The sequence below is a fragment of the Triticum urartu genome, chromosome 4A (genome assembly GCF_056163025.1).
Source record: "Triticum urartu cultivar PI428250 chromosome 4A, HENAU_Tu73, whole genome shotgun sequence".
Taxonomy (NCBI): domain Eukaryota; kingdom Viridiplantae; phylum Streptophyta; class Magnoliopsida; order Poales; family Poaceae; genus Triticum; species Triticum urartu.
In genome coordinates, this window is record NC_141876.1 from 434,195,200 (window position 1) to 434,223,113 (window position 27,914).

Sequence of the window (27,914 nt, forward strand, 5' to 3'; positions counted from 1 at the left end):
TTATCTTAATGCATCTATATACTTGGTAAAGGGTGGAAGGCTCGGCCTCTCGCCTAGTGTTTTGTTCCACTCTTGCCGCCCTAGTTTTCGTCATATCGGTGTTATGTTCCCGGATTTTGCGTTCCTTACGTGGTTGGGTTATAATGGGAACCCCTTGATAGTTCGCCTTGATTAAAGCTTTTCCAGCAATGCCCAACCTTGGGTTTACCATTCGCCACCTAGCCTTTTCTTTCCCTTGGGTTCTGCAGACTCAAGGGTCATCATTATTTTAACCCCCCCGGGCCAGTGCTCCTCTGAGTGTTGGTCCAAACCGTCAGCCGCCGGTGGCCACCAGGGGCAACTCTGGGCTGGCCTACCGGAAGTTTGAACAATCTGAGTGTGCCCTGAGAATGAGATATGTGCAGCTCCTATCGGGATTTGTCGGCACATTCGGGCGGTGTTGCTATATTTGTTTTAACTTGTCGAAATGTCTTGTAACCGGGATTCCGAGTCTGATCGGGTCTTCCCGCTAGAAGGAATATCCTTCGTTGACCGTGAGAGCTTGTCATGGGCTAAGTTGGGACTCCCCTGCAGGGATTTGAACTTTCGAAAGCCGTGCCCGCGGTTATGGGCAGATGGGAATTTGTTAATGTCCGTTTGTAGATAACTTGAACCTTAACTTAATTTAAAATGAATCAACTGTATGTGTTACCATGATGGTCTCTTCTCGGCGGAGTCCGGGAAGTGAACACGGTGTTCGAGTAATGCTTGCCGCAGGTTGTTCTCTAGTTCTTCGTTCGCGCTTTGCCTTCTCTTCTCGCTCTCTTTTGTGAACAGGTTAGCCACCATATATGCTAGTCGCTTGCTGCAGCTCCACATATTACCTTGCCTTACCTATAAGCTTAAATAGTCTTGATCGCGAGGGTGCGAGATTGCTGAGTCCCTGTGGCTCACAGATTACTTCCAAACCAGATGCAGGGCCTGATGACTCCGTTTCAGACGACGCGTTTGAGCTCAAGTGGGAGTTCGACGAGGACTCACGCCGTTACTATGTGTCTTTCCCTGATGATCAGTAGTGGAGCCCAGTTGGGGCAATCGGGACCGTGTCGCATGTTGGGTTGATCTTTTATTTTGGCACCGTAGTCGGGCCATGAGTGATTGGATGATGTGATGTTATTTATGTACTTTGTTTGACATGGCGAGTGTAAGCCAACTATGTACCTTACCCTTTTATTATTTATATTACATGGGATGTTGTGAAGCTTGCCTTACTTGCGACATTGCTTTCAATGCGGTTATGCCTCTAAGTCGTGCTTCGACACGTAGGAGATATAGCCGCATCGAGGGCGTTACAGTGCATTACCGAGAAGGCCCAGAGATACCTCTCCGGTACTCGGAGTGACAAATCCTCATCTCGATCTATGCCAACCCAACAAACACCTTCGGAGATACCTGTAGAGCATCTTTATAATCACCCAGTTACGTTATGACGTTTGATAGCACACAAGGTATTTCTCCGGTATCCGGGAGTTGCATAATCTCATAGTCGAAGGAATATGTATTTGATATGAAGAAAGCAATAGCAATAAAATTGAACGATCATAATGCTAAGCTAACGGATGGGTCTTGTTCATCACATCATTCTCCTAATGATGTGATCCTGTTATCAAATGACAACTCATATCAATGGTTAGGAAACCTTAACCATCTTTGATCAATGAGCTAGTCTAGTAGAGGCTCACTAGGGACACGGTGTTTGTTTATATATTCACACATGTATCAAGGTTTCCAATCAATACAATTCTAGCATGAATAATAAACGTTTATCATAAAGAAAATATAAAATAATAACTTTATTATTGCCTCTAGGACATGTTTCCTTCACTTAGACCATGAGAACATAGTATACCAACATACCGGATGGTTACTTTGAGATTGCCAAACATCACACCATAACTGGGTGCCAATAAAAATAACTTACAGGTGTATCAGAAAAGTATTATTGTGGATATAATCCTAACAATAGTGCATGGCGTATGTATATATGGAGGCAATCGAATCTACCAATCAGTGCGGACGGAAGTACGCATATGGATTTATACTAGTTCAGGCTCTCCCCGGTGAAGGTAATACTCTACCGCTGTGATGCTCTTAGCTCTTGGTATAAGGTACGATATATCGATGCTCAACCTTCAGCCCAATGCTCCCATTCCTCCTTAAATAGAGTGTGTTAGGATGAAGGCCATTACAGACATGTATTAATGCTATTCATGGTCTCATATGTGGCCGACTGTTCCTTGACTAACTGAAGTCATTAAGCATCGTGGGTGGCATTGGTATCCTAGGTTGTAGTCGACTATAAGCACTATTTCATTTGAGATCATCTTAAAAACATTTTTCTATATCAAAATTTGGTGTCAACACACGCTTTATCTAGCAGAAACTCCTATGCATCATCTTGTTGTACTGCAGCCGGGAGATCTGCCGCCTCATGGTGCAGAAATTTCAAGTAACCTTTTGTAGACGTAGACGTAGCATTACTCCAAAATATTACCCCCAAAGTGATACTTTTTGTTAGGTCCCACAAATGATAGTTTTTGGCAATTTACTGCACGAGGATAATTGGTTCTCTCCTTCTAATACTTGGCTACATTTGGTCCCGATGACTATAATTCCTATGCTTGTAGATGAATAAAGGATGTTTGAAGTGTCAAAAAAAAGAAACACGCCTTGTCTAGCAGATGCTCCTATGCATCATCTCATTGTACTGCAGCGAGGAGATCTGCCGCTGCATCCTCATCTGCGAGTAGAAGTTGGCGATGAACTCCTCCGCCTTGACGTCCACCCCGGCGTCCTCGCCGTCCTCTTGTTCCACGGCGCCGAAGTCCGCGCAGCTCGCTCCCATCACCGCCCGCTGGAGCAGCTGCTCCTCCGCGCAATCGTCGAGGTTCTCGACGCCGTACTCGCTCGGCCCGGCACCGTGGCCGTCCCCGACGCTGCCCGCGACCCTCTCGCGCGGGTCGCAGAAGAAGTAGCGGTCGCCACTGTAGTCGTCGGGGGTGTCCGGGACGGCGGGGGCGATGCAGGGGATGAAGCGGAGCACGCGCGCGGAGGGGGCGCGGAACCGGAACGCCGGAGTCTCGTCGATGGAGAACTCGCGCTCACCGTAGCGCAGCCGGTCGCTGCGCCCGCTGCACCCCAGGGTCTTGAGCAGGCCGAGACCGTGCACGACGATTCCCTTCCGCGCCCGGAGCGCCGCCAGCCGCAGCAGCCGCCACGCCCGCCCTCGTATCGACGCCCTTCTCGTCGCCTTAGGCGTCGTCGTTGCCATTGTAGTGCTGTCTACCAGAATGGCAGCCTCCCCTGTTGCTTGCTGCAATGCTGCTCTGCTGTTTCGCTTCTACTACCACGCTAAGTTACTGATGAATGAGATGAGTGGGGCAGTGCTGCATAAATAGGGAGCTGGCAGCTGGCTTTGCTTGTGCTGTGTGTCGTGTGGCGGGAGCCGGAGCGCGACGTGAGAGAAGAGAAGCGAGCGCGTTTGTTTGGCTGCTTGCTTCGTGGTTGGCACAGAGCTGGAGGCTAGAGCGGCGGGGTGACTACTGACTAGGGTCGTGTCGTGTGGGCGTCCGCCAGGGAAGGGTGGACGCATAGTACGCGCCGGATCGACCAGACGGACGGCGGGAAGGAAGCGATGCGTTTCTGGACGTGGGGACGTTTCGTGGGTTCAGTTTCCAGCTCCTGGTTTTCCGAACACGGTTTTGTTTTGCCTGCCAGAGTACTGACGGCAAACTGTGAAGAGTGAAGACTGGGACCTGCTGGATTTACGTGCTTTTTTTGGCGGCGAATTTACGTGCTTTCCTTGGTGCTTCGTGCTACGTTTTGTTGTATACATGGCCTCAACTGTAGTTTTCTTGGCGCAGACAAAGCTTTGCCGTGGATTTTGCTTCCAGTCCCGCCTCAGTTCTAGTAGTGAGATAGTGTCAAAGGTCAATTTGTAGTACAGGAACATGTACAAAAAATAAAGGTAGTATCTTAAGGCATCTCCAACCCGACCCTCAAATCCGACACCGTACCCGTTCGTGGACCGGTGTGCAAAGTTTAATAAACTAAATAGGTTTTATTAAACAAGACAGATTTCAACATAATTCGCATAGAACAAACGATATTTTGCCGCTCCTTTGCTTCTTTCCTCTTTCTTCCACCAAGGCCCATGTACCTTCCGGGGGGTCCCGGTAACCTCTCGATGTTCCGGTATACTCCCGTTTTTACCCGGAACCATTCCGATGTCCAAACATAGACTTTCAATATATCGATCTTTACGTCTCGACCATTTCGAGACTCCTCGTCATGTCCGTGATCAAATCCGGGACTCCGAACTACCTTCTGTACATCAAAACACATAAACTCGTAATACCGATCGTCACCGACTGTTAAGCGTGCGGACCCTACGGGTTCGAAAACTATGTAGACATGACCGAGACATGTCTCCGGTCAATAACCAATAGTGAAGGAAACATGCCCTAGAGGCAATAATAAAGTTATTATTTATTTCCTTATATCATGATAAATGTTTATTATTCATGCTAGAATTGTATTAACCGGAAACATAATACATGTGTGAATACATAGACAAAACAAAGTGTCACTAGTATGCCTCTACTTGACTAGCTCGTTAATCAAAGATGGTTATGTTTCCTAACCATGAACAATGAGTTGTTATTTGATTAACGGGATCACATCGTTAAGTGAATGATCTGATTGACATGACCCATTCCATTAGCTTAGCACCCGATCGTTTAGTATGTTGCTATTGCTTTCTTCATGACTTATACATGTTCCTATAACTATGAGATTATGCAACTCCCGTTTGCCGGAGGAACACTTTGGGTGCTACCAAACGTCACAACGTAACTGGGTGATTATAAAGGAGTACTACAGGTGTCTCCAAAGGTACATGTTGGGTTGGCGTATTTCGAGATTAGGATTTGTCACTCCGATTGTCGGAGAGGTATCTCTGGGCCCTCTCGGTAATACACATCACTTAAGCCTTGCAAGCATTGCAACTAATAAGTTAGTTGCGGAATGATGTATTACAGAACGAGTAAAGAGACTTGCCGGTAACGAGATTGAACTAGGTATTTGGAATACCGACGATCGAATCTCGGGCAAGTAACATACCGATGACAAAGGGAACGACGTATGTTGTTATGCGGTCTGACCGATAAAGATCTTCGTAGAATATGTAGGAGCCAATATGGGCATCCAGGTCCCGCTATTGGTTATTGACCGGAGACGTGTCTCGGTAATGTCTACATTGTTCTCGAACCCGTAGGGTCCGCACGCTTAAGGTTACGATGACAGTTATATTATGAGTTTATGCATTTTGATGTACCGAAGGTTGTTCGGAGTCCCGGATGTGATCACGGACATGACGAGGAGTCTCGAAATGATCGAGACATCAAGATTGATATATTGGAAGCCTATGTTTGGATATCGGAAGTGTTCCGGGTGAAATCGGGATTTTACCGGAGTACCGGGAGGTTACCGGAACCCCCCCGGGAGCTATATGGGCCTTAGTGGGCTTTAGTGGAAAAGAGAAGGGGCAGCCCAAGATGGGCCGCGCGCCTCCCCCCTCCCCTAGTACTATTAGGACAAGGAGAGGTGGCCGGCCCCCCCTCTCTCTTTTCCCCCTCCGCGAATCCTATTCCAACTAGGATTGGGGGGGGGGGAATCCTACTCCCAGAGGGAGTAGGACTCTCCTGGCGCGCCCTCCTTGGCCGGCCAGCCTCCCCCCTTAGTCCTTTATATACGGAGGTAGGGGCACCCCAGAGACACACAAGTTGATCCACGTGATCTATTCCTTAGCCATGTGCGGCGCCCCCAGCCACCATAGTCCTTGATAATATTGTAGCGGAGTTTAGGCGAAGCCCTGCTGCTGTAGTGCATCAAGATCGTCACCACGCCGTCGTGCTGGCGGAACTCTTCCCTGACACTTTGCTGGATCGGAGTCCGGGGATCGTCATCAAGCTGAACGTGTGCTAGAACTCGGAGGTGCCGTAGTTTCGGTGCTTGATCGGTCGGATCGTGAAGACGTACGACTACATCAACCAAACGCTTCCGTTGTCGATCTACTGGGTATGTAGATCATACTCTCCCCTCTCGTTGCTATGCATCACATGATCTTGCATGTGCATAGGAATTTTTTTGAAATTACTACGAAACCCAACAGTGGCATCTGAGCCTAGGTTTTATATGTTGATGTTATATGCACGAGTAGAACACAAGTGAGTTGTGGGCGATATAAGTCATACTGCCTACCAGCATGTCATACTTTGGTTCGGCGGTATTGTTGGATGAAGCGGCCCAGACCGACATTACGCGTACGCTTACGCGAGACCGGTTCTCCCGACGTGCTTTGCACAGAGGTGGTTTGTGGGTGACAGTTTCTCCAACTTTAGTTGAACCAAGTATGGCTACGCCCGGTCCTTGCGAAGGTTAAAACGGAGTCAAATTGACAAACTATCGTTGTGGTTTTGATGCGTAGGTGAGATTGGTTCTTACTTAAGCCCGTAGCAGCCACGTAAAACTTGCAACAACAAAGTAGAGGACGTCTAACTTGTTTTCGCAGGGCATGTTGTCATGTGATATGGTCAAGGCATGATGCTGAATTTTGTTGTATGAGATGATCATGTTTTGTAACCGAGTTATCGGCAACCGGCAGAAGCCATATGGTTGTCACTTTATTGTATGCAATGCAATCGCGATGTAATGCTTTACTTTATCACTAAACAGTGGCGATAGTCGTTGAAGCACAAGCTTGGCGAGACGACAACGATGCTACGATGGATATCAAGGTGTCACGCCGATGACGATGGTGATCACGATGGTGCTTCGGAGATGGAGATCACAAGCACAAGATGATGATGGCCATATCATATCACTTATATTGATTGCATGTGATGTTTATCCTTTATGCATCTTATCTTGCTTTGATTGACGGTAGCATTATAAGATGATCTCTCACTAAATTATCAAGTAGTGTTCTCCCTGAGTATGCACCGTTGCGAAAGTTCTTCGTGCTGAGACACCACGTGATAATCGGGTGTGATAGGTTCTACGTTCAAATACAACGGGTGCAAAACAGTTGCACACGCGGAATACTCAGGTTATACTTGACGAGCCAAGCATATACAGATATGGCCTCGGAACACAGAGACCGAAAGGTCGAGCGTGAATCATATAGTAGATATGATCAACATAATGATGTTCACCAATGAAACTACTCCATCTCACGTGATGATCGGACATGGTTTAGTTGATTTGGATCACGTGATCACTTAGAGGATTAGAGGGATGTCTATCTAAGTGGGAGTTCTTAAGTAATATGATTAACTGAACTTAAATTTATCATGAACTTAGTCCCTGATAGTATCTTGCTTGTTTATGTTGATTGTAGATAGATGGCTCGTGCTGTTGTTCTGTTGAATTTTAATGCGTTCCTTGAGAAAGCAAAGTTGAAAGATGATGGTAGCAATTACACGGACTGGGTCCGTAACTTGAGGATTATCCTCATTGCTGCACAGAAGAATTACGTCCTGGAAGCACCGCTGGGTGCCAGGCCTGCTGCAGGAGCAACGCCAGATGTTATGAACGTCTGGCAGAGCAAAGCTGATGACTACTCGATAGTTCAGTGTGCCATGCTTTACGACTTAGAATTGGGATTTCAACGACATTTTGAACGTCATGGAGCATATGAGATGTTCCAGGAGTTGAAGTTAATATTTCAAGCAAATGCCCGGATTGAGAGATACGAAGTCTCCAATAAGTTCTATAGCTGCAAGATGGAGGAGAACAGTTCTGTCAGTGAGCATATACTCAAAATGTCTGGGTATAATAATCACTTGATTCAGTTGGGAGTTAATGTTCTGGATGACTGCGTCATTGACAGAATTCTCCAATCACTGCCACCAAGCTACAAGAGCTTCGTGATGAACTATAATATGCAAGGGATGAATAAGACTATTCCCGAGCTCTTCGCGATGCTGAAAGCTGCGGAGGTAGAAATCAAGAAGGAGCATCAAGTGTTGATGGTCAACAAGACCACTAGTTTCAAGAAAAAGGGTAAAGGGAAGAAGAAGGGGAACTTCAAAAAGAACGGCAAGCAAGTTGCTACTCAAGAGAAGAAACCCAAACCTGGACCTAAGCCTGAAACTGAGTGCTTCTATTGCAAGCAGACTGGTCACTGGAAGCGGAACTGCCCCAAGTATTTGGCGGATAAGAAGGATGGCAAGGTGAACAAAGGTATATGTGATATACATGTTATTGATGTGTACCTTACTAATGCTCGCAGTAGCACCTTGGTATTTGATACTGGTTCTGTTGCTAATATTTGCAACTCGAAACAGGGACTACGGATTAAGCGAAGATTGGCTAAGGACGAGGTGACGATGTGCGTGGGAAACGGTTCCAAAGTCGATGTGATCGCAGTCGGCACGCTACCTCTACATCTACCTTCGGGATTAATATTAGACCTAAATAATTGTTATTTGGTGCCAGCGTTAAGCATGAACATTATATCTGGATCCTGTTTGATGCGAGACGGTTATTCATTTAAATCAGAGAATAATGGTTGTTCTATTTATATGAGTAATATATTTTATGGTCATGCACCCTTGAAGAGTGGTCTATTCTTGTTAAATCTCGATAGTAGTAATACACATATTCATAATGTTGAAGTCAAAAGATGTAGAGTTGATAATGATAGTGCAACTTATTTATGGCACTGCCGTTTAGGTCATATCGGTGTAAAGCGCATGAAGAAACTCCATACTGATGGACTTTTGGAACCACTTGATTATGAATCACTTGGTACTTGCGAACCGTGCCTCATGGGCAAGATGACCAAAACGCCATTCTCCGGTACTATGGAGAGAGCAAAAGATTTGTTGGAAATCATACATACAGATGTATGTGGTCCGATGAATATTGAGGCTCGTGGCGGATATCGTTATTTTCTCACCTTCACAGATGATTTAAGCAGATATGGGTATATCTACTTAATGAAACATAAGTCTGAAACGTTTGAAAAGTTCAAGGAATTTCAGAGTGAAGTTGAAAATCATCGTAACAAGAAAATAAAGTTTCTACGATCTGATCGTGGAGGAGAATATTTGAGTTACGAGTTTGGTGTACATTTGAAAATTTGTGGAATAGTTTCGCAACTCACGCCACCCGGAACACCACAGCGTAATGGTGTGTCCGAACGTCGTAATCGTACTTTACTAGATATGGTGCGATCTATGATGTCTCTTAATGATTTACCGCTATCATTTTGGGGATACGCTCTAGAGACGGCCGCATTCACGTTAAATAGGGCACCATCAATATCCGTTGAGACGACGCCTTATGAACTGTGGTTTGGCAAGAAACCAAAGTTGTCATTTCTGAAAGTTTGGGGCTGCGATGCTTATGTGAAAAAGCTTCAACCTGATAAGCTCGAACCCAAATCGGAGAAATGTGTCTTCATAGGATATCCAAAGGAGACTATTGGATACACCTTCTATCACAGATCCGAAGGCAAGACTTTTGTTGCTAAATTCGGAAACTTTCTAGAGAAGGAGTTTCTCTCGAAAGAAGTGAGTGGGAGGAAAGTAGAACTTGACGAGGTAACTGTACCTGCTCCCTTATTGGAAAGTAGTACATCACAGAAAACTGTTTCTGTGACACCTACACCAGTTAGTGAGGAAGTTAATGATAATGATCATGAAACTTCAGAACAAGGTACTACTGAACCTCGTAGATCAACCAAAGTAAGATCCGCGCCAGAGTGGTACAGTAATCCCGTTCTAGAAGTCATGATGCTAGATCATGATGAACCTACGAACTATGAAGAAGCAATGGTGAGCCCAGATTCCGCAAAGTGGCTTGAAGCCATGAAATCTGAGATGGGATCCATGTATGAAAACAAAGTATGGACTTTGGTTGACTTGCCCGATGATCGGCAAGCAATTGAGAATAAATGGATCTTCAAGAAGAAGACTGACGCTGACGGTAATATTACTGTCTACAAAGCTCGACTTGTCGCAAAAGGTTTTCGGCAAGTTCAAGGGATTGACTACGATGAGACCTTCTCACCCGTAGCGATGCTTAAGTCTGTCCGAATCATGTGAGCAATTGCCGCATTTTATGATTATGAAATTTGACAGATGGATGTCAAAACTACATTCCTGAATAGATTTCTGGAAGAAGAGTTGTATATGATGCAACCAGAAGGTTTTGTAGATCCAAAGGGAGCTAACAAAGTGTGCAAGCTCCAGCGATCCATTTATGGACTGGTGCAAGCCTCTCGGAGTTGGAATAAATGTTTTGATAGTGTGATCAAAGCATTTGGTTTTATACAGACTTTTGGAGAAGCCTGTATTTATAAGAAAGTGAGTGGGAACTCTGTAGCATTTCTGATATTATATGTGAATGACATATTACTAATTGGAAATGATGTAGAATTTCTGGATAGCATAAAGGGATACTTGAATAAGAGTTTTTCAATGAAAGACCTCAGTGAAGCTACTTACATATTGGGCATTAAGATCTATAGAGATAGATCAAAACGCTTAATTGGACTTTCACAAACCACATACCTTGACAAAATTTTGAAGAAGTTCAAAATGGATCAAGCAAAGAAAGGGTTCTTGCCTGTGTTACAAGGTGTGAAGTTGAGTAAGACTCAATGCCCGACCACTGCAGAAGATAGAGAGAATATGAAAGATATTCCCTATGCATCAGCCATAGGATCTATCATCTATGCAATGCTGTGTACCAGACCTGATGTGTGCCTTGCTATAAGTCTAGTAGGGAGGTACCAAAGTAATCCAGGAGTGGATCACTGGACAGCGGTCAAGAACATCCTGAAATACCTGAAAAGTACTAAGGATATGTTTCTTGTATATGGAGGTGACAAAGAGCTCATCGTAAAAGGTTACGTTGATGCAAGCTTTGACACTGATTCGGACGATTCTAAATCGCAAACCGGATACGTGTTTACATTAAACGGTGGAGCTGTAAGTTGGTGCAGTTCTGAACAAAGCGTTGTAGCGGGATCTACATGTGAAGCGGAGTACATAGCTGCTTCGGAAGCAGCAAATGAAGGAGTCTGGATGAAGGAGTTCATATCCGATCTAGGTGTCATACCTAGTGCATCGGGTCCAATGAAAATCTTTTGTGACAATACTGGTGCAATTGCCTTGGCAAAGGAATCCAGATTTCACAAGAGAACCAAGCACATCAAGAGACGCTTCAATTCCATCCGGGATCTAGTCCAGGTGGGAGACATAGAGATTTGCAAGATACATACGGATCTGAATGTTGCAGACCCGTTGACTAAGCCTCTTCCACGAGCAAAACATGATCAGCACCAAGGCTCCATGGGTGTGAGAATCATTACTGTGTAATCTAGATTATTGACTCTAGTGCAAGTGGGAGACTGAAGGAAATATGCCCTAGAGGCAATAATAAAGTTATTATTTATTTCCTTATAATCATGATAAATGTTTATTATTCATGCTAGAATTGTATTAACCGGAAACATAATACATGTGTGAATACATAGACAAAACAAAGTGTCACTAGTATGCCTCTACTTGACTAGCTCGTTAATCAAAGATGGTTATGTTTCCTAATCATGAACAATGAGTTGTTATTTGATTAACGGGATCACATCATTAAGTGAATGATCTGATTGACATGACCCATTCCATTAGCTTAGCACCCGATCGTTTAGTATGTTGCTATTGCTTTGTTCATGACTTATACATGTTCCTATAACTATGAGATTATGCAACTCCCGTTTGCCGGAGGAACACTTTGGGTGCTACCAAACGTCACAACGTAACTGGGTGATTATAAAGGAGTACTACAAGTGTCTCCAAAGGTACATGTTGGGTTGACATATTTCGAGATTAGGATTTGTCAATCCGATTGTCGGAGAGGTATCTCTGGGCCCTCTCGGTAATACACATCACTTAAGCCTTGCAAGCATTGCAACTAATAAGTTAGTCGCGGAATGATGTATTACAGAACGAGTAAAGAGACTTGCCGGTAACGAGATTGAACTAGGTATTTGGAATACCGACGATCGAATCTCGGGCAAGTAACATACCGATGACAAAGGGAACGACGTATGTTGTTATGCGATCTGACCGATAAAGATCTTCGTAGAATATGTAGGAGCCAATATGGGCATCCAGGTCCCGCTATTGGTTATTGACCGGAGACGTGTCTCGGTCATGTCTACATTGTTCTCGAACCCGTAGGGTCCGCACGCTTAAGGTTACGATGACAGTTATATTATGAGTTTATGCATTTTGATGTACCGAAGGTTGTTCAGAGTCCCGGATGTGATCACGGACATGACGAGGAGTCTCGAAATGGTCGAGACATAAAGATTGATATATTGGAAGCCTATGTTTGGATATCAGAAGTGTTCCGGGTGAAATCGGGATTTTACCGGAGTACCGGGAGGTTACCGGAACCCCCCCGGGAGCTATATGGGCCTTAGTGGGCTTTAGTGGAAAAGAGAAGGAGCAGCCCAAGATGGGCCGCGTGCCTCCCCCCTCCCCTAGTCCTATTAGGACAAGGAGAGGTGGCCGCCCCCCCTCTCTCTTTTCCTCCTCCGTGAATCCTATTCCAACTAGGATTGGGGGGGAATCCTACTCCCAGAGGGAGTAGGACTCTCCTGGCGCGCCCTTCTTGGCCGGCCAGCCTCCCCCCCTTAGTCCTTTATATACGGAGGCAGGGGCACCCCAGAGACACACAAGTTGATCCACGTGATCTATTCCTTAGCCGTGTGCGGCGCCCCCAGCCACCATAGTCCTCGATAATATTGTAGCGGAGTTTAGGCGAAGCCCTGCTGCTGTAGTGCATCAAGATCGTCACCACGCTGTCGTGCTGACGGAACTCTTCCCCGACACTTTGCTGGATCGGAGTCCAGGGATCGTCATCGAGCTGAACGTGTGCTAGAACTCGGAGGTGCCGTAGTTTCGGTGCTTGATCGGTCAGATCGTGAAGACGTACGACTACATCAACCAAACGCTTCCGTTGTCGATCTACTAGGTATGTAGATCATACTCTCCCCTCTCGTTGCTATGCATCACATGATCTTGCGTGTGCGTAGGAAATTTTTTGAAATTACTACGAAACCCAACAAATAGCGGAACCTGGATGGTCATATTGGTTCCTACATATTCTACGAAGATCTTTATCGGTCAAACCGCATAACGACATACGTTGTTCCCTTTGTCATCGGTATGTTACTTGCCCGAGAGTCGATCGTCGGTATCTCAATACCTAGTTCAATCTTGTTATCGGCAAGTCCCTTTACTCGTTTCGTAATGCTACATCCCGTAACTAACTCATTAGCTATATTGCTTGCAAGGCTTATAATGATGTACATTACCGAGAGGGCCCAGAGATACCTCTCCGACAATCGGAGTGACAAATCCTAATCTTGATCCATGCAAGCTCAACAAACACCATCGGAAACACCTGTAGAGCACCTTTATAATCACACATTTACGTTGTGACGTTTGGTAGCACATAAAGTGTTTCTCCGGTATTCGAGAATTGCATGATCTCATAGTCATAGAAACATGTATAGTTATGGAGAAAGCAATACCAACAAACTAAACGATCATCGTGCTAAGCTAACAGATGGGTCAAGTCAATCACATCATTCTCTAATGATGTGATCCCGTTAATCAAATGACAACTCATGTATATGGTTAGGAAACATAACCATCATTGATTCAACGAGCTAGTCAAGTAGAGGCAAACTAGTGACACTTTGTTTGTCTATGTATTCACACATGTACTAAGTTTTCGGTTAATACAATTCTAGCATGAATAATAAACATTTATCATGATATAAGGAAATATAAATAACAACTTTATTATTGCCTCTAGGGCATATTTCCTTCAGATATGTTGAAGTCGGATTGGCTCGGAGAGCACCCCCGAGTGGTTCACCGTTGCAGCTAGCTGTTAGCAGTACCACCCAGGATGTGGTGGTATCTCAGGATCTGTCTCGACATCCGACATGAAACATTCACTGTGGCGGAATGACAGGGCAGGTGGAGACTACCTAGAAGAGAGGTGGGCCTGGATCCTGGTCAGGATCTGTGGTTATTTCATAATAACACACTTAACGAGATTTGGATATTTGATTTGAGACTGGCACTGGCATATACGCACTAACCGCCACGCGGAATAATGGTTATGGGGCCCTCGGCGTCGTCAGTTCCTCTCAAAAACTCTGTCACATGTCACAGTTGAGCGGCATGCCCGGTGTGTATACAGAGGTGGGATTGGTCCCGGCCATCCTCGCAATGTGCAGGAGTGCTTAGGATGATTGGCCAATGAACCCTTCGTGCTTAGGATGTAGACCGGCATGTTGACCTCTCTAGAGAGCCTAGGTAGGACTTCGACGTGTAGATTATCTGAGGCCCGACATTACCTAAAAAAGTGTGTCCGACAGAGGTAATCAAGTGTATCGGGTTATGTGGTGCACCCCTCCAGGGAAGTTAAACTATTCAAATAGCCATGTCCACGATAACATGATGACTTGAAGTTGTATCCCGGCCTCTTACAACTAAAACCGGATACTTGATAAAACACCCAGATAACAGACAGATACCCCCAGAGATCGCTTTCCCACAAGGAGACGAGGAGAGGATCTCTGGGCAGGTTATTGTTATATGTATGTACAAGATGATACCATATACGCTCCTCTTTTCTACTGCTAAAAGATGTAGTCTCCGATAGGTTGAGCTTCTCCCACTTATTCAGACATTTCCGCAGTTTGGTCCACAGATATTACCCCTTTCCTTTGATACTGATGCATATCTAGTATAGATCTGATGTAAGTATTGTGATTACTTTGGATGAGTCCTCGCCATCTTTGCTACAATTTTCATTCAACCCGGTTGCTGCAACAACTGGTAGCGCCGCGGATGCAGGTTACCCTGATGGTGCGTACTATATGGACACCGATGACCAGGAGTAGTCCAGTTGTCCCAGATAGGAGGCCTCGGCTTTTGATCTAGCGTTGTTGTTTTACTCAGTCTTCTTAAGGCAAAACTTGTCTTTTTTTTAGAAAAGGAGGATGACCCCCGACCTCTGCATCTGGGAGATGTATGCGGCCACTTTATTGATTATTTTCGAGGACCTTACAAAGTATTACAACAATATGCCCGAATCCACCATCTTGGCTACATATGCCACTACTCCTATCCATATGATGAAGGGGTGCTAGCTGGGCCAAATACCCAGACCAATCACCTAAGCCTATCATCAAAAGCCAGAAGCCCCAGCCGAGCCACATACCGGGTCTGGGGCTTAAACTGGTCTGACGCACTCACAAGTGTCGCCGCCACCATCCTTCACAGGTCCGTCTTCAGAGCAGATATTGAGGCTTCTACCTTGTCAGGCCACTCTGTCATCGACGCCACCATGACACCAGACAACTACCTCCTCCTGCGCGAGTCCATCACCGCGCATCGGGCGCCGAGTCTCCACTGCGCCACGCCGCCGAGATCCGCCGTCATCAACGTGTAGGATGAAGCACCGCTTCACCAAAAAAACCGCCCACTAGTCCCTCGATCCTGTGTACGCCTCCAAGAATGACGCCCCCAAGGAGGAAATGACACCAACGCGCCGTCGTCATCCGATCTACTGATTTAGGGTTTCCCCCGGAGGTAGCAGATAGAGGTCTGGAGCTTCTCCGCGGCGATGCCTTCAAGAAGGTAATGACACAAAAGAGTGCCGCCAACGCCGGTCTTGGCATCAAGCCAAGAACAAAGTTTTCACCTGGATCCGCTCGAAGAACCTCCATCAAGCATCGTGTGCATGGGTCGCCGCCGATCTGAGCCGCCGCACATCGAGCAAGCCGCACCGGGCAGAACAGATCTGTCCGGAGGGCAAACCACGCATGGCGCCGACCCAACCACCGGGCCCTCCATGCCGCCACGCCAATCCGAGGTCAGATGGTCCGTCGCTGCAGACCCGGCCGCCGTCGCCGAACGCAGCCAAGGCCGCTGCCCGACGCAGGGCCGGCCACCGCACCCGCCACCACCACCGCCCTAGGACGAGGCTGCCGCCGCGCCGCCGCCGGTCAAGGCAGGCCCGCCACGCCACGAAAGCTAGATCGGCCGTGCCACCACACGCCGCGGGGCTCCGCACCGCCCCCATGGCGCGGGAGAGAGGGAAGGCCCCCGTCACCGTCGTCAGCCCCCGGGCTATAGGCCGGCGGCGTCCTTCGGCGGCAACGGAGGGAGGGATGGAAGGACGGGGAGCCCCCGGCGGCTAGGGTTGGGATCCCGCCCGTGTCGCCCGAGCGGGGGCGACGCGGGGGAAGCGGATATGTTTTCTTGTCTAACCATGTATGTACTCAAATAATATTTGCTTTCATGACTGATGTATTATGGATCCTCGTGACCCTGACTTGTACTATAAAGATTTATGTTTAATTTGTGTCGCAGAGTTGTGTTGTGATATTAGCGTGGGTCATCGTTCATGATCCGACATGATGCGTGTATGGTTAGTACACGATTATAAATGGGGCGTCACAGCAGAAGGTCTCTAACGAAGAAGAAGAGATGATCCCGGTGAGACATCGGCGGTGTCGACCCGCTCCTTTGCGAGTCGTGGCGCTTCCGATGTGGGGGCCGCCTTCTCCTTCGTGATGCCCTCGAACTCTTCAATGTTGAGTCAGAGCGTTCTTGGCTTCTTGCAGTGGAGGCGCCTCGCGGCTGTCTCCATCATGGCGAGGACCTCGACTAGGATCTTCTTCTCCGAATTGACCTTCACGAACATCGCATAGGGTTGGGAGGACCTTGTGCCTGTGCGGGAGGAACCGGAGTCCGCCGCCACTCTGCGCGGTCCGCTGCCTCTCGCGCCGTATGGTGTGTGCCTCCGATTTGGGGGTCCTTGTACGGTGGCTCGACGTGAGCACGAGCATCAAACGCTTGCCGTGAGGAGCTGGGGCCAGAGGGAAGCGCCCAATGACGGATCAGGGATGAATGTATGTGAGAGACTTTGATTGTATTATGTTAAAAAAATTGGAAGATCTACCGCCGGGTCGAGGGCAACATTTTGGAGAGAGAAAGTTCGACAGAAATTGAGAAATCAATAGAAATATATGCACATATATACATGTGACAAATACGGTTTACTGCATTTTTGTATATCTAACTTGCAATTGACATCGATGAACCAAAACTCAAGATTGAGCAAACAAACAATCTTAACACTATTGTTCTAGCAGACGCTCCTTTCCATCATCTCGTTGTATTGCAGCCACGAGATTTGCCGTTGCAGCTTCATCTGCGCGTAGAACTTTGCGATGAACTCGTCCGCCTTCACGTCCACCCCGGCATCCTCGCCGGCCTCCGCGGCTCCCGCCGAGCCGACGCTCGCCTCCATCATCGCGCGCTCGAGCAGCTGCTCATCCGCGCCATCGTCGAGGCTCTCCAGGCCGCACTCGCTCGGCTGGTCATCGTAGAAGTCCCCGGCGCAGCTCGCGTCCCTCTCGCGGTCGTCGCGGAAGAAGTAGCGGTCGTCGCCGTAGACGCCTGGGGTGTCGGGGACGGAGGGCGCGATGCAGGGGATGAACCGGAGCACGCGCGCGGAGGGGGTGCGGAACCGGAACGCCGGCGTCTCGTCGATGGAGAACTCCCGCTCGCCGTAGTGCAGCCGGTCGTTGCGCCGGCCGCCGTGGCCGAGGCCGAGGCCGGCGACGCGGCTGTGCCGCAGCGTCTTGAGCAGGCGGAGGCTCTGCGCCGCGCTCCCCTTCCGCGCCCAGAGCACCGCCAGCCGCAGCAGCCGCCACGCCCGGCCGCCCACGGAGGCCTTCCTGGTCGCCTTAGGAAACATCGCCGGCGCCGCCATTGTGCTTATCTGCGTGGATTCAGCAAAAAGGATCGCGAGGCCGGTGTAGCTGCTCCGCTCTTTTGCTTTTGGTGTGGAGGTTTGTTCGGTTGAGAAAGTTGGTGATGGATGAGTGTGGCGGGGATCGCTGCATAAATAGGGAGCTCAGCTGGGATGCTTTGCTTGTGTCGTGAGGCGGGAGCGGGAGCGCGGCAAGCGACCGCGTCTGTTACCTGCGTGTTTGCTTGGCAGTTGTGCATAAGCTGGAGCAGCAGTGGATGATTGCGGTCAGGCGTGTGGGGCCCGGCCGCCAGGTAGTGCGGCGCCTCATCGGGCTGACGGACGGCGGCTAGGACGCGATTGCGCGTCGTGCCTGCGAACGTGGGGCCGTTTCCACTGTCTGTTCCGTGGGCCGTTTTCATCCATGACAGACAGGGGCGTTTTGTTTTGCCTTCATCAAGCGGCAATCTACAGGAACAGGGTGTGAATAATCGAAACTGAAGCTCCTTGTGATTTCCTTGGTACTTCGCGTAATTAGCCCACTGTCTGCGTTCGTAGTACGTGGGCACAACTGTAGTTTTTCGCGGGACAGGTAGCTAGCTAGCTGCTAGCCTGGCTTTGCTGTGCATTTTGTTTTCATCTAGTTACTTGTGAATTGTGATGGAGTGGAGCTGAAGATCACGTGGTATAGCGTCAAGAACGAATTGCTTTGCTTGTATCTCTGTGAACGCTTCTCAAATGACGCATCATTCCTTCTTAACCAATCACTCTTACTATAAAATTATAGCCACAGCCACGCGTTTCCATGGAGTTAACTCTAGCTGCTCGTCAGTGGGGAACATGGCTTTGCTTAATCAAGAATGTAAACCGCGTAGCAGTGTGGACTATGAAGACCTTAAGCCCAACTACCAGCGCAATCCCCGCGGTACTGGCAGCTTCACAATAGTTGTGAGGCGGACGTGGACCTTGCGCGTCCACCTCAGAGTCTCAGGGGTACTGTACTTGCCAGGCCAAGAGCTCCACAGTGTCACGCCGCACAAGTGAAATCGTGTACGCGGTCTCCACGCTGCGTCGAAGCACAGGAATGTACCAAAGCCCAACGCAAAACAGCCTGAAGAACTGAAGCCGGAAAATTTACCGTCATGTTTTCTGAACCCCCGATCTAAGATTCTGTTTCTGTCTTGAGTATTGCATAAAAAAGGTGACGAATACAAATTTCCTCAGCCGGTATAAAACAGCCGAAAATCACTGCACAGCTAGCCTTGAAAATCACTGCACAGCCAAGCTAAAAGAGAGGCACTAGCCCGAAGCTTCCCATGAAGTTTCACCAGAGATATAAACACCAAAAGCAAACAAATTTCTTATACGAATCTGGTTCATGGGGTCACATGGCATTCCCACAAATCCTGGCTGACAACTAGACACAGCGATCACACGCTGGAAAACCCAAGCCTGTCATGCAGCTACGCAGGTACTACCAAACTGCTCACCACAAACACCTACAGCTCTGTTGTCATATAGCTGCAGCCTCAACAATTCCTGGTTGCTTTTGTGCTAAGGCTCCGCTGAACAAGACAGTTCACCTGATTTTTTTTGGAATCATGCAGCATGGGAGATATGCAAACTGAACAAAACGATCTAACGGTGACCGCGATACTTAAGATCACTGCTGTCATCCGTCACCTGAGGAGATTATAATATCACCTTTCCGTTCAGTACTGAAGGATGTGATGCCATTAGCCCGACAAAGCATTACCTGCTTACCACGAATGATTCATTCAGAATGAAGAGGTAGCGGCCACGAAATAGCAGGGCTAGATTGCCCACCTGCAAAAAGGAATTGGACAGCACAACAAGTCCTAGATAGACAAAACAGATTGATTCAGACCCAAGGACCTCTGAAAAGTCAAGACCCAGTCTGGATCTTCTCAATTAATGGGCATGCTTGAAATAATAATTTTAGTTATATTAGAGAAGTAATAGCTGAATTACTAAACAGGCGAGACGCTGGCGGTATTTTTCAACTTCCTTTTGTTCTTTTATATAAAGCCCCCCTATTTTCTTTATTGAAGACATTTAGTTTGCTTAACAAGAGAACATATGGGCAGGAAATTTCAAGAGCATTTTGCATGCTATATTACTCATCAAGCATAGATAACAGATCTCTCCAAAATGTCTGGATGCTCACCATGCGCACCTGGGTCTTAGGGGTTGTTTGGTTTGTGACTATGGTTGCCACACACCCACACCTTACCACACGTAAGGTAAGATAAGTTTGACCAACTTAGGTGGTTGTTTGGTTCAAGCCTCATCTTAGGCAAGATGCTTTTTGCCACACTAGGGTCCACAACACATACAGTGAAAAAGTGTGCCAAGATTCCCTTAGGCTTGCCAACTTGTGGCTTCCATTTTGTTGAACTAACTTTAGGTAAGTTTGGTAAAGAATGTGTGGCAAAATGTGGCATTATTAAGACCTAGAACCAAACAGCCCCTTAGTCCCGACCTCCACATGATGCTCACAATTGTTCTTCTGAATAAAAATGCCGAAGGTGCTAGTGCTTGTCGACTAAGTTTGCTTTTTCCTAAATCAGAAGAAAATATTCCCAAAGAGTAACAATACATACAATGCGGACCATTTATGTAACTGTAAAAAAAAACATTTTTTTTCTAAAGGAACCAGCTTATGACACATAGAAATATAACTGCAAAAGCATCTCCAAAATGCTACTAAAAGTTATCCATAATGTCCATTTGCTTCTTTTGATTTAATTGTCCAGATAGTGACAACCCATGAATACCAAAGATTTCCATTTTCTTCTATGATCAAATTGTTTTCTGATATGTACCTTTCAAGAAGTATAATGCCCTTGTAGAGTAGCAACAAAGGTAGCAGAATTGAAACTTCTTTTATCTCTTTTGCGAACACACAGGAGAGCTGCGTATCATTTCATTAAGAAGAAAAGGAAATGTACAAGGAAGAGGGAGAAAACTCCCTCAACCCAGCATCGGTTTCAAGGCACTGATCCTTACAATGGACAAGCCATATTCTTATTATGAGATCTTGCGCATAAGCAGGGATCAGGGTATATCTGGCTAAATAACACTGCATCCTGCTAGTCAAGATGGGCAAATGATATTTGCATTACAATTGATCAGAAGCGATTCTGATTGTCTAATTTATTCTATAGCGAGGAACAGATCGATAATTTCTGCACAGGTTAAAGATGTTCATCAAAATACACACCACTTGCCTATAGGAATAATTGATCAAACTAGTGACATGATTGATGCTACTTCTCAGATGTTAAGAATATTGCCACAACCTTTCTTTATTGCAGTATCCCACTATATCACTAAACTATCACCCATACAAACTACTAGCAACCAAAGGTCAAATGCCTGTAGTATGGATATCACTACAGGCACCAATGTTCAAGTCACTATTTATCCAGGCAAGACACAGATATCTAAAGAAGAAGCTTTTTGAGTAACTCAAAGTTCTGAAACTAGAATCATAAGCACGAAATGGATGGTGCACCGACATGTCCATTTTGTCTTAGATGCTAGATATAGTTCTGGCAGGTTGCTACTCAACCACAATGTATTTTACAATGTTCCTAATGCTTTATTCAAACGACCTGCGTATAGTAAAATAAATATCATGAACTAAGCATAATAAGTCTTTACTTGTTCGCCTAAAACATGCTTAACTTTACATGATAAAAATCCAAGTCTCGATGATATCTGCTGGCATAATTGGCACAAGATAAAATCTGACCCAGTGTAACTTGCTCACATGTGATACATTTCAATTTATAGCCTGGAAAATGCTCATCAAATCATATTAATAACTTAAAACCTGCTGATATATGTGTCATTGTTAAAATGAATATAAGTCTAGCAGAACAAGCTATTTGTCTGCTAGTTGTTATATCTACAGTATGTACTATCCAACCGGAATCGAATTACTACATGGGAGGCCATCTGCGGGTAAAAAGCTGAACAAGAAAAAATGTCACAATCTCAGGCTGCTTGGACTTTTCAAAGTCAATCATTGAATTTTGCATGGTCACAACTTGAAAAGACACAATGGCTGTGGCTCAAAGGTCTCATGGTTTCACTTAAAAGATGCCGACATTCCTGACTTCCAGAAAGTATGGCAGGGCACTTACAAGACAACCCAACTACATTCCAGTTACACATTCATTCTAGTTTTCTACAAGGAGATATGAAAACTCTTGGTACTGACATAGTTTGAGACATCCTTAGCCCTTGAACTGCCACTCCCTACGGCACATGGGGCAAAGGGGGGTTGATGTTTGAGAATTGACCCACTTGAGTATGCAGTGAAGATGGAAAGCATGGTTGCAGGCACCCCAAATGATTGGGCAATCATCACCAGGGAACTTACAATCAGGGCAGCAGCCGTCAAAAGCCATCCTGCATATGCCACATGTCTCATCTTGTGCGTCCCATGTCCAAGAAGCCACCGCATGCCACTGAAGAATTTTGACCTTCATGGCTGTTACCTGGAATACAGCAGTAGATGCAATGCATGAGTCATGAGAACATTGTACTAATTGCAGCTTATCAGATAGCAATCAAGAAGGAATAAGGCAGACAGGAGAAGAGAAGTTTCACAAAAATTAAATGGTCTAAAAGAACACATGCAGTATTAGCTTTCTTGTCTTCAATTTTATGGCTGAAGTTGCAACTTGCAGGTAAAGATAGAGTGATAGATAGCTACAAGGATACAAGTCAATAACAGAGTACACCATTCGAATGGCTCATAAGTCCCAACTACTAGCATCCACAAAGTGACATGGTCAACACATTTCTTCACGATATGCAGGGGCGGGCTTAACATGAGGGCTTGTACAACGCTACACGGTGGACGGGTGCTCCAACTGCCACCTAGGTTTGGATGGTTCCAAATTGACGCAACGTGCTGCTTGCAGACTAAAGCTACATCCTGCAGAAGAGCCAACCTCTTCGGATGTGAAAACGAAGAAAGGAAGAAAAGGCATGCTGCGCTGATGCATGCAAGAGAGGGATAGAGAGAGCAGAAAAACAATGCTATGCATGTGAAGGACAGTGGGTCCGCTACATAGTGTGGCCTCTGTTGGACAGAATTTTTTTAAAATGGTGGCTTCATTACTTTTTGATTAGTTTAAGAGCTGAGGCAGTACCAGGGTGATGCCTCCGTTGTACATGCCCTGAGACATACGAATACAGTTGAACCATTGACTTTACAAAAAATAAGATGTGCGCGCCAGGGCAGAAACTCTTATGGCTCAACTGAGATCGATCTTGTATGCTGTGGAAAAACCAATGTTTGGGGAGAACCTAATGGATCCACATATGAATGGTTGAATTCGAATGGCTCAAGGAGGGCGATGCCGTGCTATCTCCGGAATGGATTGATCATAATCAAAAGATAGAATTGACAGCGGGCATAGTGTTTGAGTGTGTGTTGGGGGGGGGGGGGGGGGGGGGGATTGCAAGGACAGGAGGAACATGATAACTACTCCCTTCGTCTCAAAATGTATTTGAGATAGAGGGGGAGTAACTAGGAAGCAAAAGTAATAGCGAAATTAGGAATAGTCGAAGGAGTGGAGCAGTGCTGGTCGGGCCAGACAATGAATCAAGCCAAAGCTCAAAGATAGTCCTCCTTCTTTGATTACTATTAGATTTTCTTTAGTATTTACCCTTGCCAAGCCCTACCGAGACATTACCATCTCCATACCAGAAGAACACCCAGCAAATAACGAAATGACAGCACCATAGCATGGAAATCCATAAGAAGAGGCCCCAGAACAAGCTCCTTCCCCGTTACTAAAAGTACTGTACATAGAACGCTTGGAATTTGAGCAGGGCATTTCCTCGAACACTTTATGCCCATAAACTCCATGTGCATACCGATGTTGTCCATGAGAAGAACGCCACGCAGCAGCGCCTTCAGTGGCCGATGCACCCCATGGTTCATGCCAGCCGTAAGCACTCACAGACCAGCACATGTTCGATTTGCGGTTAGAATGCATTGGCGATTTTACAATTGTCGAGGTCGCCCGCGAATTCGGCTTTGGGGGGCGGCAGAAGATAGGGTTATGGTTAGGGATAGCGACGCAGTACCTTGACGGGGGGCAATGGAGGAGGCACGCGCGGGCCTCAGGCCGCCGTCGACCTCCCTTGGTCGCCGCGTGGACGCAGACTCCGCTCGTCTGCTTTCCCTCCCAGTCAGTCACTCGACTCACTCCGGTCTGTCTGCTTGTTTGTGCGTGGAGAGGCGAGAGGTGCGAGGGGAAAGGTCAAAAGGGAGGCGTAAAGGATGGGCCGAAACTCAAGTCTGTATGCGGCCCGTGGCAGTGGTAGCCCTGGGCTGAAGTGTTGTGCGTTGTGGTGCTGCCGGTGAGAATTGAGACCCGGGACAATAGTACCACCTCGCCAGCGGGAGCGAGAACGAACGGGTGGCTGGCTATATAAGAGAGCGAGGGTGCAGTGAAGTAAAGCACGCAGCTGCGTGGTGAGCACAAAGCGAACTATTCTTTCGCCTTTTACTAAAGAATACCGTGTGCACGCCACAATTATCAGCATACACTAATTTTTGAAGGGTGTCTTCTTCTTAAGGAGGGGACCCCATCAAACCAAAATCCGGAAAAATTATTGAGCTACTTGTCCCATTTGTATTGTTCTGAAAATTAAATGCATATGTCGTACACGGATACTGTACGAATTGTGGTTCTGCAAGGAGGTGTCACATGCATCGTCTGTTGCGGTACCCGTCAGGGTGTCAAAACTGCACAGCTCGATCGATCTCCGTCAGGTAATTTCCACCAGGCACCCCTAAAAAAAAAAGATAATTTCCACCAGGCGCGACCCGAGAAAGGTATCTTTGCCACCCCCTCCAGGCGAGGGGACAACTCATTCCAGATGCTACGCAACGCGGCTTCACGGTTGACGCCCCCCAGCCCAGGCGCATCGTCTCTTTCTGCGCACCAACTCATGTGAGTGTGAGCTAGTCGCATCGCATCGACCATTGCCTGATGCAGCAGCAGCAGGAATCTTTCACGTGCACACTTCATCCACCCAAATGGAGAAGTTGCATGCTCTCAAATTTGTCACCCAACTTAATTACACAGGTTATGTTACGCTCATGGAGGAAAACGACTTTTTTTTTGCTAACTTAAGAGGAAACTATCAATTGAGAGCAGTGGACGGCTCATAAGTGGGACAACAAAGTCTTGTCTTAGCAAATTGAAAACAGTTGGCGGCAACGGCACAACAAATTGACAGGTTCCTGATACGCCAATTTGGGGATGGCCCATTTTCCTCTCATGATTCAGCTAACCATGCCTCCGTCACACTGAAGTGGTATAAAAGAACCTAATAATATCTCAAAACATCAAAATACATATGCAGAATGGCGTGGCTTAAGGAGAGGCATATAGAGATATCATGAAAATTAACCAGTTCCTTTCCAAAGATTCAACTCCTGTTGAGACATTCTTGAAATAACTAGCTAACTAGCAGACAGTAAGAACAGCATCTGCAATCAAAGCAATCTCATGAGGAAGCTCTTAAATTTTTTGTTTCCTATAAACCTGACCCAAAAGTTACCATCACAACCTCATGGACAAAATTAGCAAAGGCAACAGCATCCGTTACTCGCACATTGTTGCAGCGTCTTCTTCGATCCCAATAGAACTCACCCAAGACCACGGATTCTGGAAGAGAGAATTAACAAGGGGTAGATTAGAGGCGAGGTTGAAATATCAGGACCAAATTGTGGTACTAGTGATATGTTACAGTACTACTACTTGGAAAGGGGAGCATTCGTGGAAATAAAAGTTGTGATCAATTTGGTACTCGTTGGAGATCTGTCATGTCATATGTAGCACTATTTCCTTAAATAAGCTTGCATAATGGAGGATGAAACAGGATTGCAGTTATACCAACACGTAGGAACCGGAAAAAACGACAGAAATTTTATGCGAGAAATGAAATCCCTTCTAGTAGTGTTTATAGAAGGCTAACGGATTTGCGATTTCACGGATGAAACCCGTTTCCACAGCGGAAGGAGGGGTCTTCCATGATCGGGTAGCCACGGCCGATTCAGGATGGTGAAATTAGAAGGGAGCGGGGAACCAAGGGAGAAGACCGAAGGAATGGAGGTGATCCTTACCAGCCATGGATGAAGCCCGTGCACTTGTCCTTGATCCAGCGGAAGCCCCGGCGGAAGGAGGCCTTGACTTTTCCTTCCACCGAGTACGCCTTGTAGCTCGCCACCCGACGCCGCCTCTTCACCTCCGGGTCGCTGAAGCACCAGGCGGAACCTATCCCGCCTCCGCCTCCGCTCTTGGTGACCGGCAACGGCGGCGGCGGGGACCTGGTGGGCGGCGGCGGCTTGACGACGAGGTCGATGCGGCGGTCGCCGTAGGGCACGATCTCGTTGCGGTAGGGGCGGTCGTAGTCGGCGGCGGAGGAGGGCGCGTAGGGGCGGTACGCGCGGTCGTAGTCGGCGGCGGCCATCGCGAAGCCGCCCGCGGAGCTGCGCTTCGGGGAGGAAAAAGGAAAATTCCGCTGGTGCCTTCTCTTGTCCCCCTTTATTCCCCCGGTTCTTCTTTGATGGAAGAAAAAGGACTACGAGCTGGCGGTGGGGACTAGGAGCGAGTCTCCTCCTAGCTATGAGCTGACGCCTTTTTTGTTTGACAACACAAAGAAAGAAAAGATTGTTGTGGGAAGTGGAGTATCTGCGGGCTCAAATGTACCGTAGTGAACAGTAGAGTTGACAAGAAATAGTAATTTTGAAAAACTGAATTCTTTTATGGTAAACTTTGATAAATGTTTTGCATTCTTGCAAAATTTCAGCACGAAATGACATCATGGAAGTCATAAAAAAATTGATGCTCAGAAAATGCTAGTTTCCGAAAATATTTTGGAGTACTGAATTTTTTTTTTGGCCACGACTTCCACGAATGTTATTTCGTTCTAAAATTTGTTAAGCATACAAAATATTTATCAAAGTTTACTAAAAAATATAATTTATTTTTTACTATTTTTTATTTTACTGTTCATCGGGGTGCATTTGAGCTCGGGATTAGAATACGATTTGACATCATTACCAACAGATGCACTGCACTGGCGTCCACTGTTCCAGTGGTCTATGGCAAGGGCATGTCGAACACCATCCCTCAAAACGTTGTTAAACGTCCTACGCATAGTTCAAACACATTTTGTTCTCCATCATTTTTTTCAGCGACTCACCTCCCTCCTCTCCCCCCGACACCCATGTCCCTCTCTGAGGCGACACAAGGGAACCCCTAGCATCCTCACTACCAGCGGCCTCATCCCCGCTTCCCTCCCTCGCTGTTGTTGTGGGCCACTGCAGGGCAAAGCCTGGGCAGTGTCGATGACGGCGAGGCCTCTCCCGAGCGCGGCTTCCCTCCTCCCCTCCCCCCCACCCCGACGACGACACGAATCTAGCCGCTGGTGATCTTGGCGACGCGATGCAGCGTAGGTACGGCGACGACTCTACTCGGCATCGGTGATGGTGGGGTGGCCTGTGTCTAGTGGTGCTACCTCGACGGCCACTGCAGCTAGCGGCGCTGGATCCACCCTTGTTGCATCTGGGTAGTGCGCTCGGGCTAAGGCCGCTATTAGGCGTGGTGACATTGTGGCTCTACTACTGCTGGGTGCCATAGTGGTGTTGGCGACTGTAGTGGACTCGGTGTGGTGGTACTGGCGTCGGCAGTGGACTCGGCGTGGTGGTGCCGACCGTTTTGATGGAGGTTCTGTTGTGGCCTGTTGATGCGGCTCCTATGGTGAGGCGTTGCGGCGATGACGGAGTGAAACATCTTGAGGCGGTGTTGCCTCTTTCTGGTGGCATGGGATATAGGTGTGTGGTGATACATGCCAAAGGTTGCATAGCTCCGGTCGATGCTAGCAGCGAGGGCGTGCGTGGGTGTCGTTCCCCTCCTTGGACGCATCAATGTGGAGTGTAGGCACCTCTCTCTCTC

At 47.1% G+C, this 27,914-nt stretch overlaps 4 protein-coding genes and 1 non-coding gene across 8 annotated transcripts; 1 reads left to right on the top strand and 4 right to left on the bottom strand.

Moving 5' to 3' along the window:
- Window positions 1-2,527: 2,527 nt before the first annotated feature.
- On the bottom strand, window positions 2,528-3,410 carry LOC125553917 (uncharacterized). The gene has a single exon (XM_048717565.2). It carries the CDS (start codon window positions 3,308-3,310, stop codon window positions 2,714-2,716), a length of 597 nt encoding a protein of 198 aa, XP_048573522.2. The 5' UTR covers window positions 3,311-3,410; the 3' UTR covers window positions 2,528-2,713.
- Window positions 3,411-17,138: 13,728 nt separating this feature from the next.
- Window positions 17,139-18,072, bottom strand: LOC125551929 (uncharacterized). Its single transcript, XM_048715337.2, has one exon. The coding sequence runs from the start codon at window positions 17,917-17,919 to the stop codon at window positions 17,290-17,292; it is 630 nt and encodes a 209-aa protein (XP_048571294.1). The 5' UTR covers window positions 17,920-18,072; the 3' UTR covers window positions 17,139-17,289.
- A 1,162-nt stretch (window positions 18,073-19,234) lies between these two features.
- On the bottom strand, window positions 19,235-26,302 carry LOC125551930 (anaphase-promoting complex subunit 11). 2 transcript variants are annotated; one of them, XM_048715338.2, is made up of 3 exons: window positions 26,081-26,302; window positions 25,525-25,622; window positions 19,235-22,427 (listed from the first exon to the last, which is right to left on the bottom strand). In XM_048715338.2, the coding sequence occupies exons 1-3, from the start codon at window positions 26,085-26,087 to the stop codon at window positions 22,164-22,166; spliced, it is 369 nt and encodes a 122-aa protein (XP_048571295.1). In that variant the 5' UTR covers window positions 26,088-26,302; the 3' UTR covers window positions 19,235-22,163. The 2 variants fall into 2 exon arrangements, with proteins under 2 accessions (XP_048571295.1, XP_048571296.1); XM_048715339.2 differs by lacking the exons at window positions 25,525-25,622; window positions 26,081-26,302 and adding an exon at window positions 24,031-25,198.
- On the top strand, window positions 24,413-24,530 carry LOC125555212 (U5 spliceosomal RNA). The gene has a single exon (XR_007304646.2). It is a non-coding gene; the product is annotated as a U5 spliceosomal RNA (small nuclear RNA).
- Window positions 25,350-26,563, bottom strand: LOC147976078 (uncharacterized). Of its 3 annotated transcripts, XR_015601309.1 has the most exons (3): window positions 26,081-26,555; window positions 25,525-25,622; window positions 25,350-25,444 (listed from the first exon to the last, which is right to left on the bottom strand). XR_015601309.1 is itself a non-coding variant. In XM_087518524.1 (2 exons), coding segments are annotated over exons 1-2 (348 nt in total). In that variant the 5' UTR covers window positions 26,428-26,554; the 3' UTR covers window positions 25,350-25,621. The 3 variants fall into 3 exon arrangements, 2 of the variants coding, with proteins under 2 accessions (XP_087374650.1, XP_087374649.1); XM_087518524.1 differs by having other exon boundaries at window positions 25,350-25,622; window positions 26,081-26,554; XM_087518523.1 differs by lacking the exons at window positions 25,350-25,444; window positions 25,525-25,622 and having other exon boundaries at window positions 26,077-26,563.
- Between the last annotated feature and the right edge of the window lie 1,351 nt (window positions 26,564-27,914).